The 12,064-nt window shown below is 47.4% G+C and overlaps 1 protein-coding gene across 1 annotated transcript; it reads left to right on the top strand.

Annotated features, from left to right (window-relative positions):
- The first annotated feature begins 9,624 nt into the window (after window positions 1–9,624).
- On the top strand, window positions 9,625–11,612 carry LOC142900920 (tripartite motif-containing protein 16-like). The gene has a single exon (XM_076045538.1). It carries the CDS (start codon window positions 9,637–9,639, stop codon window positions 11,323–11,325), a length of 1,689 nt encoding a protein of 562 aa, XP_075901653.1. The 5' UTR covers window positions 9,625–9,636; the 3' UTR covers window positions 11,326–11,612.
- Window positions 11,613–12,064: the final 452 nt, after the last annotated feature.

Here is a 12,064-nt window from a genome sequence, read left to right on the forward strand (position 1 = left end):
ATTCTACATTGTGCAGTGTATGTCTCGTGGTATCAGCACGTATTTTTGGTATTGGTAATGATACCCAACACTGGTATCGGTATGGGTGCATCCCTAGTTCTGTATATTCACAGATATATCTACAATAGCAATCCTACTTCCATTCGTATTGTTTAGCGTTCAAACACTCACACATCCAAAACTCTACTTCGAAATCAAATATTAAGTGATAATAGCTCAGGTTGCTGAAATGTAACAGACCACATCCAGATGTACAGATATCTATCCTATGGAACATATGTGGACGGTGTGCAGTAGAACCACGCGTGCCCGAGACGCCTTCTGCCTCCTGCTCGTGCGCTTGGAGGTCGTGTTCACTTTTGTAAAATGACAATTTCCATTTGGCTTCATTTGCTGACGCGACAGCTGCGCTGGCGGCGGTTCATGCCAGGGTTAACAGCAAAAACCAACAACACGCCGTCATTCCCAGTCTCCCTCTCTCTCTCTCTCTCTCTCTCTCGCTCTCGCTCTCTCTCTCTGGGAATGTTGTTTTGTGCCGGTGTTGTCGAGCCGCAGCCCCAGAGTCACTCCGGTTCAGCCTTTACCTGCCACGACGGCGCGGGGCTAAGAGAGGCGCGGCTGAATTATTCATCGTAAGTAGATTTCAATAGGCTGAACACGTCCCCCCTCATGAGTGACTCGTCAATCAGTCAGGAACTTGGCTGTCATTGGGTGGAGGTGGCCGGGCGGGGGCGGGGGTGGGGGCTGAGGGGGCGTCTGAGGAGTCCAGAGGAAGGTAAACGTCGGGATAATTGGGAAAAGCTGCTGCCGACCTACAGCCCTCAGCAGAGGACCGACCACAGACGGTGAGATTCTTCTGGCCTTTGTTCTTCTAGCAAAGAGCCAGGAGTTCACCGTCCCAGTACCAGTGAAAATGGTGCGTTGTGATTGGACGGAGGAGGAGACGGAATATTTTTTGACAAGTCATCAAAGAGAAAAATAGAACACGTTTTACGGCTTCTGAGCTTCACTGCACTCAATGGAAACCCCTGCACATCGCAATCGTACTTTGTGGAAATTTTAGACATACAGGTGCTACCTGAAAAATTTGAATATCCAGTAAGAGTTGTTTTATTTTGGCAATTTAACATAAAAGATGAAAGCAACACATTTTATTGAGCCATTCCACCCAAATTGACATCTCAAGCAGTTTCTTGTTGTAACTTTGCTGATTAAGATTTTCTGCTTATTAAAACCACAAACCCACAAACTCAGAAAATTGTTATAAAATTTGAGGTTGTTTTTTTTTAAGCTGCAAGACCTGATCAGCAAAATGCAAATAAATAAAAACTTGAAATATATTGATTTGCATATTATTCCTTTATATAATATGTCACATTCACCTTTTAAGTTGATTTGCAGAAATACTGCAACCTTTTCAGGATATTCTAACGTTCTGGGTAGTACTGCATGGCTTTTATTTGGTGAAAAACTGTCATGCTCGTCAGAAGGAAACTCTCAACCTCGCTCCCCTCCTCCGCGTCTCACCTGGAGAGACTTGTGCGCGGCGGCTCTGCGGCGGCTCAGACCTTTGGGGAACAGAAAAAAAAAAAAGAAAGTGTAGCATGGTGAACCCCGGCCATGACGAGGAGCTGAATTATGGGAGGAAAAGTGGCTAAAAAGCTCCCAGCAGCAAGATGCTGACGGCTGCAGGTGTGAGGATCAGCTCCCTCAGGTGGCTGCCAGCTCCTCCGTGCTCCTCTTCCACACCTTCACAGTGAGCTGTGAAGGTGTGTGTGTGTGTGTGTGTGCGCGCGAATGGAGTCGTGTTGTAGTCAAGTCTAAAAGGAACAGCAACATCTCTTTTCAGCAAGGTGTTTTGAACCATTTTCAATAAACAACTATGCTTCATAAAATCAAAAAATAAATGAACTAGGAATAAAGGGACAGGGTGTCATAACTGTGTCTGTAATAACACGATAATAACAGAAAGCATCCAGCTGCTGCTGTTATATGCTTTGTTGGTGACACCCAGAGTGACACCCTGCCCCGTTATTCCCAGTTCATTTATCTTTTAATTTTATGAAGCAAAGTTGTTTTTTTTAATGGTTCAAAATAGTTGGCAAAGCAGCAAAATGGTAATGGTCTGCCCCCCATATTCTTACTGCATTGATTTTTAAATTTAGAAGCAAACTGAAATTTAGAAAAGGTACTGATCATTTTTTTTCTGTTCTGTTCTTATTTTTCTTTGATATTTAAAGTCTTGGTCTGGTCTTGGTCTTGATGCTCTCTGGTCTTGATAAGGTCTTGGTCTGGTCTTGGTCTTAATGCTCTCTGGTCTTGATAAGGCCTTGGTCTGGTCTTGGTCTTGATGCTCTCTGGTCTTGATAATGTCTTGGTCTGGTCTTGGTCTCAATGCTCTCTGATCTTGATAAGGTCTTGGTCTGGTCTTGGTCTCAATGCTCTCTGGTCTTGATAAGGTCTTGGTCTGGTCTTGGTCTCGATGCTCTCTGGTCTTGAGAAGGCCTTGGTCTAGTCTTGGTCTTGATGCTCTCTGGTCTTGATAAGGCCTTGGTCTGGTCTTGGCCTCGATGCTCTCTGGTCTTGATAATGTCTTGGTCTTGATGCTCTCTAGTCTTCAGACGGTCTTGGTCTGGTCTTGGTCTTGATGCTCTCTGGTCTTGATAAGGTCTTGGTCTGGTTTTGGTCTCGATGCTCTCTAGTCTTGATAAGGCCTTGGTCTGGTCTTGGTCTTGATGCTCTCTAGTCTTCAGACGGTCTTGGTCTGGTCTTGGTCTCGATGCTCTCTAGTCTTGATAAGGCCTTGGTCTGGTCTTGGTCTTGATGCTCTCTAGTCTTCAGACGGTCTTGGTCTGGTCTGGGTCTCGATGCTCTCTGGTCTTGATAAGGTCTTGGTCCGGTCTTGGTGTCGTCTTGACTACAACACTGTAATGATGTCTGCAGAGACCAGCCGTCGCCTCTCAGACTAAATGGGCCTGGCTGTCAGCTGCTGTGCAGCTAAACTGAGTTTAGGGGAAGTGAACACAGAATGACGTCCTGCTCGCCTGCGTCTCATCCAAACGTGCAGTGACAGCGCCGCCGCCACACGAGGCTGTAACACTGTGCTCACTTTGCCGCCTCTAAAGGCTGATTAACGCCCAGTCAGTCTGTCAGACGGTAGTGGGAGGAGGGTTGCTTGTTTGTTTGTTTGTTCTTTGATCTGTAGATGTGCAATCTTCCGTCTGCCTACAGAACCGTGAGGTTGCGGGTGGACAAGCAGACACAGTGGACACATGAATGAGCAGTGGGAGGAAGCGGCGTGATGATGACGCAGCAGGGTGGGGTTGGAGTTGTTGAATAAAGCAAAGGGAAGTGTTGCATGGATCTGTCAAAAAAAAAGAGTCTGTGAGGTGATAGGGATACAAAATAATAAAAAGCAAACTCCAAATGAAAAATCCATTTGTAAAGCATTGACTGGAAGTTTATTTCCAGGATCAATGAGGAATGATCTCAATGACGGTTTTCAAAACTTCTGGACTTTCTCTTCAGACGTTGCACTCTTACAGTACTAGACACAGTGATACTGATCTATATAATCTATATTATTAATCTATATTATTAATCAATGTTTAATTAGAATTTAAATCATTTAAATGAATGATAGCAAAACAAATGATAAACAAATCTTCACAGGGCCTTGGATGGATGGATGGAGGAATGGATGGATGGATGGACGGAGGGATGGACGGTGGGACAAATGGATGGATGGATGGATGGACGGACGGAGGGACAGATAGATGGATGGATGGCTGGACGGAGGGATGGATGGATGGACGGACGGAGGGACAGATGGATGGACGGTGGGACAAATGGATGGATGGATGGATGGACAGACGGAGGGACAGATAGATGGATGGATGAATGGATGGATGGACGGAGGGGTGGATGGATGGACGGACGGAGGGACAGAGGGATGGACGGTGGGACAAATGGATGGATGGATGGATGGACGGACGGAGGGACAGATAGATGGATGGATGATGGATGGACGGAGGGATGGATGGATGGAGGAACAGATGGATGGATGAATGGATGGATGGACGGAGGGATGGATGGAGGGTTGGATGGATGGATGGACAGACGGAGGGATGGACAGAGGGACAGATGGATGGAGGGAGGGATGGATGGATGAGCACTGTGTGAGTGGATGATGATGCAGTGACTCCATTGGGCTGACACCCCAATAAGGACACAACTGATGCCTGGACTCTACTGGCTCAACGTGCTGGTTAAAGTGGCTCTTTTACCACACGCACACACACACACACACACACACACACACACACACACACACACACACACACACACACAACATGCTGTCTCTGGTATAACTGTTTGACTGGCTGCACTGGCAGTGGCAGAGCCTCGACTCTGCTGCTCCACACATGTGAAACACTGCTAACAGCTGCCCAGGGAGGAAGCTCAGGCTGTGAATGTATGCGTGCGTGCGTGTGTGTGTGTGTGTGTGTGTGTGTGCGTGTGTCTGCAGGGGGGGTCATTCATGCATGTGTTTCGATCCTGTCACTTCTGCTGCTCTGGGTTGCAGGGAAGTGAATGAATAAATCAGCAGAGTCGCTCCTTGTGTGATCTTTCCAAGAAAACACTTTGTGCGACGCCCCCTGCAGGCTCTCCAGCGCCGCTGGGGTTTGTCGTTCACACCTTTCTGGGAGAGACAAGCATGGGTGAAGGTGTGTGAGGAGCACACCCGCCTCCCTGCGGCCTCCTGCCAAGGAGGAAACTCCAGATTCCAATTAAAAAAAAATGGGTTTATTATCCAAAAAAATAAAGAAAAAACAGTTCCAACAAAATCAACTTGATGAAAAAGTCGAGCCATAAAAAGATGAAAATGCTTTTTGGGTCCATGGGATTTTTTTTGTTGCAGTACCTCGAGTGACCACTGGAAAAAATAGGCGCGCCAATACATCCATGGCCTGGAGGGACGCGTGCGTGTCCTTGACAGCACTGCTGAAAAATTCAAACTCTCCTCAGCCACCATCAACCCCCCCCCGCCCCGACCCCTCCCTCACCCCACCTCCTAATGCTCCTGCTGCTCTTATCACTCTTTTGGAGCTTTGAACAAGGTCAGAGGTCAAGTCCCATCCAGGGCTCACTCTTAAGTTTGGAGCTTGCGAGGGTCGCAGGAGACGCTGCGAGGCTCCCCGGTGGAAGAGGTGTGGAGGAGGTGCGGAGGAGGTGCGGAGGAGCTCCAGCTTTTTGTTTAGACACCACGTCGTTTGGTTTTCAACACCGACCGCAAATCCAGCCGGATTCCCGCTGCCGACTGCAGCGCCGTGTTGGAACGTCGCCGCTGCAGAGGTCTTATCCAACCTTGCAAAGTCACTGTTGGTCATTATGAAGAACTCAGAATGGCGCCAAACCTAAATATGGCAATAAAAACTGGTGATGGACTCACAGCTGGCTCAGCCTCCTGGACACGGCTGATAGCCTCTGGTTGGTTTGGTCAATGGAGAACTTGGACTTGCGAGTCAGAGTGAGTTTGGATGAGCAACACAGCTGACACACTGTCTGTCTTTACAATACAAGACTGTCCTTCGTGTGTGTGTGTGTGTGTGTGTGTGTGTGTGTGTGTGTGTGTGTGTGTCAATAGAGAGCTCCCTGATGCTCTGTATTGACATCACTTATTCATGACTGCACTGTCCCACACACACACACACACACACACACACACACACACACACACGCACACAGTGAGGATGAACTGTAGATGAGTTCTATTCAAACTGGGTGCAGTGCTGATGGTTTTAGGTGACTGTGTGTGTTGTGTGTGTGTGTGTGTGTGTGTGTGTGTGTGTGTGTGTGTGTGTGTGTGTGTGTGTGTGTGTGTAGCAGTAACCAAAGCAATGTTTAATGGCAGCTCTGCTTCCTGTGAGCCGTGTGGTCAAATACCGCTCATGAAAACAGGAAGCAGGTCAATAGGAGCCACCACACTGGTATTGACATGGAACATATCAAACCTAAACTGTCCATCCCATAATCAGCCCCTGTTTACACAACACCTAGTGTGGGAGGAAGCTGGAGGACCAGGAGAGAAGCCAGTGGACCCTGGGAGAACATGGAGAACCAGGGTCGGACCCCCACTGGACCCCCTTGTATTCCCCACACTGCTCACACTGCCCTCTTTCTCTCCAACCTTTGCTTCCCTTCAGTTCCATTTCCTTTTACATTATTTTTTTTTTAAATGCCTCTGTTTCCCTACGAGCGCTTTTGGTAAACTCAGACAACAATCGGAGAACTGCAGCTTGTTGAGAAGGCGGTGCTGGAGAGTGGCTTTGTGTCCCCAGCAGCCTCCTGCCTAAGCTGGGCAGAGTGGTGTGGTTGATCCAGAGGAAGCTGTCCCTCTCCCCCTCTCTCTCTCTCTCTCTCTCTCTCTCTCTCTCTCCTGGCTAGTGGCTTTGGTCTCAGTGCATCCAGCTCTCATCCTGGTCTGATCCCACCGAGGCAAAGCCTCCACGCCGCCGTCAAGACGGATTTGACGTTCCTGGTTCATCCTGAGGATCCAAAGTACTTTCAGAGGGTTTGAACCCCCCTCTCTACCCCCCCCCCCCCCCACACACACACACACACACCACTCTGTCTGGTGTCACAACCTGCTGTTTGAAGCCTGCTGTTGAAAAAAATTATCTTTAAAAAAATGTGCTATTCAAAAAAGTTTCATAAGTCTGAATAAGATGTAACACTTAGCTGCCCAGCGTGTTGGGAAGTTTTGATAAACTTTGCTCGAAGCTGAATGCAGAATTGCTCTATACTGGATATATATATATATATATTTTTTGCATTGTAAACAATTTATGCCCATGGGAAACATTATTTGATGTAATAATAATAATAATAATAATAATAATAATAATAGTTTAGAAGTTCGGGTTATTCATTTTTTCACACTGTGGTTTTTGAATCATTCCAACACTCATTTTATCTGCAATTTACAATTTGCAGATGAAATGGTTTCATTCTTTCCCAAAGATTGCAATTTTTCAAAAATGCTTTGGATCTTATTTTTTACTATGTAGAGCATTACATATATATTTACATATACAGTACTAGCCTGTAAAGCTTGTTGTATTTGCCCATGTGTGAACTCTTCTGTGCCGACAACTCAACACAGACTTTTGGTTCTCAGGACCCTTTTGCAGGGGTTTTGGATTCTTTGGACTCTTTGAAGCTACAAAACTGAAGCTTTTCACAGTATTCTAATATTCTTGTGTGAGTTTGTGGCTTTGTGGTTTTAATAAGCTGAAAATCTTAATCAGCAAAGTTACAAGGAACTGCTTGAGACGTCAATTTGCGTGGAATGGCTCAATAAAATGTGTTGCTTTCATATTTTATGTTAAATTGCCAAAATAAAGCAACTTTTACTGGATATTCTAATGTTTCGGGTAGTACCTGTATAAATGTGTGTGTGTGTCAGTCAGTTCTATTCACTTTTTGCCACTTTAATTTTCCACTTTATCTGTTCCACTGTATTTGTTCCACTGTATTTGACTGTCAAGTAATTCCATCATTATTATCATTTATTCACCTTTTACCCAAAAGCTGCAACGTCAGCGTTGCAACGTGTCGCCCGCCCGCCGTGGATCATCACTATTTAACGAGCGTGTGTGAGAGGAGACAGGACATTGACCGCAGCAGGAAGTGGCTGCAGTGTGTAGACAGAGCAGAGGAACGGGAGCTGCAGCTCAATGATCATCTAAACCCTTTCACTTCCAGACGAGGGACACAGAGGCCTTATAGATCCAGTATTGGGACCGCAGGAGTCCAGCCGCTGCCATTGATCAGGATGCTGGTCAATCAGGACACCGCTGAGCAGCTGCTCCCAAAATAGAGTCCTGGAAAACCCAGGGTGACCAGCAGGGATGAGCAGCGGGGTGAGCAGCAGGGTGAGCAGCGGGGTCACCAGCAGGGTCGGAGCTCCCTGGTCGCTCGGGGCAGGAAGTTGCTTCGGGAAACACTGAGGCTCTGTTTGCACTCGGTCACTTGCAACTGTTTTTGGGGATCGGTTCACGAAGAACGCATCTCGCAGCATCTGTTCCGCACTTAGCATTAACATGCGTCTCGAGCGCGCCACTTGTGACCGCGTTACACAGTGCAAGGTTTTTTTTTTTTAAACCACTGGGGGCAGTAAAGCACAAAGCCATGGCTTAGTTTTCCTTGAAAACTTCCTGTTTGTGGACTATATCAAGACGATTCTCGCTGTTTCGGGAAGCCCAGTAGTGGATCAACATGTATGAGCCGCTCGTTTTAATTCTACTGCAGCTCGTCCGAATTATCGGAAGTCGTGGACAAAGCCAGAAAGACGCGTATGGATCTGAACCAGGAGTAACGACTGGTGGGACAGAGTGGCGACGACTTCATTGCTCCACTGACAAAATATGCTAATGCGGAATGAAATTTATTGGCATCCTAATAAAAGAGTCCAACAAAAATGATTTGCTTTGGCTTCTTGTTTGTAACTGTATAACGACGACGCCGGGAGGTGGGGGCCGACCAAGTACGTACACGGAGTAGGCGGTCCTTAATGTGGACTGAGATCGCATTCTGTTCACCCTGTAAATTACAGTGACGATGGCTGGGTCTGTTTGAGATATGTGGAAAATGATCACAAGTGGATAAAACATTTTGATGAGCCTGTGGGCTGTTGTTGTGGAGACAGGGATCTGACATACAGACCCCTGACATAATACAAAAACAAACAAACAAAAATTTACTTCTTTCACAAAGTTTGGGTCCCACTGAAGATTTTTCTCAATTGTTGTCTGGCTTTATCTCCAACCAATTTCAAGTCACAGCCATTTGAAATCGCGATATCAAAATTGAATATTTTCTTGAAGAAAATTATGGCGCTTAGAGGGTTAAAGACTATTTTCTGTTGCTACAGTGTTTTGTTTTCTGAGTTTATGTTCATTGACAGCCATAATTGTATCTGGAAACCCACTGTGGTTGAGTTGGGTTGCCCGGGGGAGGGGCTATGGGTATTTAAAGGGCGTTCGGGCTCATTTGTGGGGTGTCCCTCTCCTGAGCCAGTCCATCGTAGGTAGTTGCTGCTCAGTAAGTTTTGTTTTTCCCCTCTCTTTTTGTAAATACTTTCTTTTCATCCCACTTAAGACTGCAGTTTTTTTTTCCTTTCCTGCATTTTTTTCCACGGCTGTTTGGGTGCTGGATTCAAATTCAAACTAGGAAAACGAACCCTTCCCAGTGTGTGTGTGTCTTTGTGTGTGTGTGTGTGTGTGTGTGTGTGTGTGTGTCCCAGCAGCAATCACATCAGCTGCAAACGACGACTCAGATTGTGAACTATGAATTTTGATTCGTTGTCGTCATCATCGTCTGTCTTCAGCAACAAGGAAACAAAGTGCACACACAAACACACACACACACACACACACACACACACACACACACCCTGACCCTGACACTCCTCTTCCAGGAATGAGTCAGGAGGTTAGAAGCCCCGCCCACTGTGCTCCCTGCAGCCAATCACAGCACTGACTGGTTGTTTCCTGCCCTTCAAGTCAAACTGGTTTTGATTCTGAGGAAGTTGGAACCCAGTCAGTCAGTCAGTCAGAGGCTCTCGGAGGTGAAATGGCTCAGGCAGCAGCTCAGCTGGACCCAGAAACCTTCTCCTGTTCCCTCTGTCTGGATCTTCTCAAGGAACCAGTGACCACTTCCTGTGGACACAGCTACTGCAGGAAGTGTCTCCAACACCACTGGGATGCAGAGGAGGAGAGGAGAGTCTACAGCTGCCCTCAGTGTAGGAGGACCTACACACCAAGGCCTGTCCTGGAGAAGAACACCCTGTTAGCAGCTCTAGTGGAGACCCTGGAGAAGACTGGACTCCAAGATGCTCCTGCTGATCACTGCTATGCTGGAGCTGGAGATGTGGCCTGTGATGTCTGCACTGGGAGGAAACTGAAGGCCCTCAAGTCCTGTCTGGTCTGTCGGGCCTCCTACTGTGACTCTCACCTCCAGCCTCATCGTGATGCTGCTCCCCTCCAGAGACACAAGCTGGTGGAACCCAGCCAGCAGCTCCAGGAGAACATCTGCCCTCGTCACGATGAGGTGATGAAGATATTCTGCCGCACTGATCAGAAGATCATCTGTGGTTTATGCTGTATGGATGAACATCCAGGTCATCAGACAGTGTCAGCAGCAGCAGAGAGGACTGAGAGGCAGAGAGAGCTGGAGGAGACCAGGCAGAAGATCCAGCAGAAGATCCAGCACACAGAGGAAGACCTGAAGGTGCTTCAGAAGGAGGTGGAGTCCATCAACGGCTCTGCTGATAAAGCAGTGAAGGACAGCGAGAAGATCCTCACCCAGATGAGCCGTCTGCTGGAGAAAAGACGCTCTGAGGTGCAACAGCAGGTCAGATCCACACAGGGGGCAGCAGTGAGTGGAGTCAAAGAGCTTGAGAAGAAGCTGGAGCAGGAGATGATGGAGCTGAAGAGGAGAGACGCTGAGCTGGAGAAGATCTCACACACACTGGACCACAGCCAGTTTCTCCACAGCTTCTCCTCACTGCCAGCACTCAGTCCGTCTCCAGACTCCTCCAGCCTGGAGATCCGTCCTCTGAGATACTTTGAGGACGTGGCAGCAGCTGTGACCAAGCTGAGAGATGAAATACAGCAAGTTCTGATGGAGACTCAGACAAACATCTCATGGACAGTGAGCAACGTTGATGTTCTACTGAAGGTACCAGAACCCAGGAGCAGAGAGGACTTCCTCAGATGTTCACCTCAAATCACTCTGGATCCAAACACAGCATACAAACATCTGTTATTATCTGAGGAGAACAGAAAAGTGAAACGCATGAAGGAAGTTCAGTCCTATTGTGATCATCCAGACAGATTCACTGACAGGCCTCAAGTCCTGAGTAGAGAAGGTCTGACTGGACGATGTTACTGGGAGGTGCAGTGGAGAGGGTGGGTTGGTGTAACAGTGGCCTACAGGAACATCAGCAGAGCAGGAGGGTCAGAGGAAAGTGGATTTGGATACAATGACAAATCCTGGAGTTTATTTTGTTCCTCATGTGGATATGTGTTTCTTCACAACAACATCAGGACTGTTGTCTCAGGTCCTCGGTCCTCCAGAGTGGGAGTGTACCTGGACCACAGAGCAGGTCTTCTGTCCTTCTACAGCGTCTCTGGAACCATGGATCTCCTCCACAGAGTCCAGACCTCCTTCACTCAGCCGCTACATGTTGGATTCTGGGTTCCTTCAGGTTCTTCAGCTGAGTTGATGAAAGTGTTACTGAAGTCGTCAGAGAGACTCTGAGCTGAATTCTCACCTTTGATTCTTCTTCTGTCTTCACGTTTGTTGCCCAGTGTCTCCGGCCGTCAATCACAGGGTGGGCGGGGCCTTCTGACTGTTGATCCGTTTGTCAACAATCAGATGAATGCATGTAAATATTGTGAGAGAATTTTGTCTTTTGATTCTGCTTGTTGGCTCAATGTGACAATATTCAATCAATAAGTCATGAAATATGCCATCAGTCTATATTGCACAACAATGTCAAGTCAATGATCAAGTGTTGAATTGAAGCAATAAAGCAACAAGACAGTCCAGATAAAGTCTCTGCTTGTTAGTAGATTTCTCTTCTGTCAACATCTCCATGTATTCACCACAGACATTTAGAAAGTCAACACCATGAAGACAAGATCAAAGTTTCAAAAGCACATCAGTCAATGTAGGAAACAGCTGAAGGGGGACGCCACACACACACACACACACACACTCACACAAACACACACACACACGCTTCACTTTCAACATAAAAAAGTTCCAGTGAAGATGCTGTAAGCTGCAACACCGGAAGCTGCAGAGAAATCTCCCTCAGCGGCTGAATTAAAACCTCAGAAGGTGGGGGGGGAGGTTGGAGGTCAGGGGTCGGGACCAAGCGGCCGAGCGGCCGCACTGATTGGTTGCTGCCCGGCGTGAGATAAGTGTCCGCTTCACGCCTGCAGACCACATGTACGCTGCGCTGCACGCATGTGATACCGAGTCGCACAAACAC

Source organism: Nelusetta ayraudi, unplaced genomic scaffold (assembly GCF_046127955.1).
Source record: "Nelusetta ayraudi isolate G7.1 ecotype Tasmania unplaced genomic scaffold, CSIRO-AGI_Nayr_v1 ptg000084l, whole genome shotgun sequence".
In the NCBI taxonomy this organism is placed as follows: Eukaryota; Metazoa; Chordata; class Actinopteri; order Tetraodontiformes; family Monacanthidae; genus Nelusetta; species Nelusetta ayraudi.

What these genes read in the sequence shown, in the direction of transcription:
- LOC142900920 (XM_076045538.1), top strand. Translation starts at nt 9,637, where the DNA reads ATGGCTCAGGCAGCAGCTCAGCTGGACCCAGAAACCTTCTCCTGTTCC.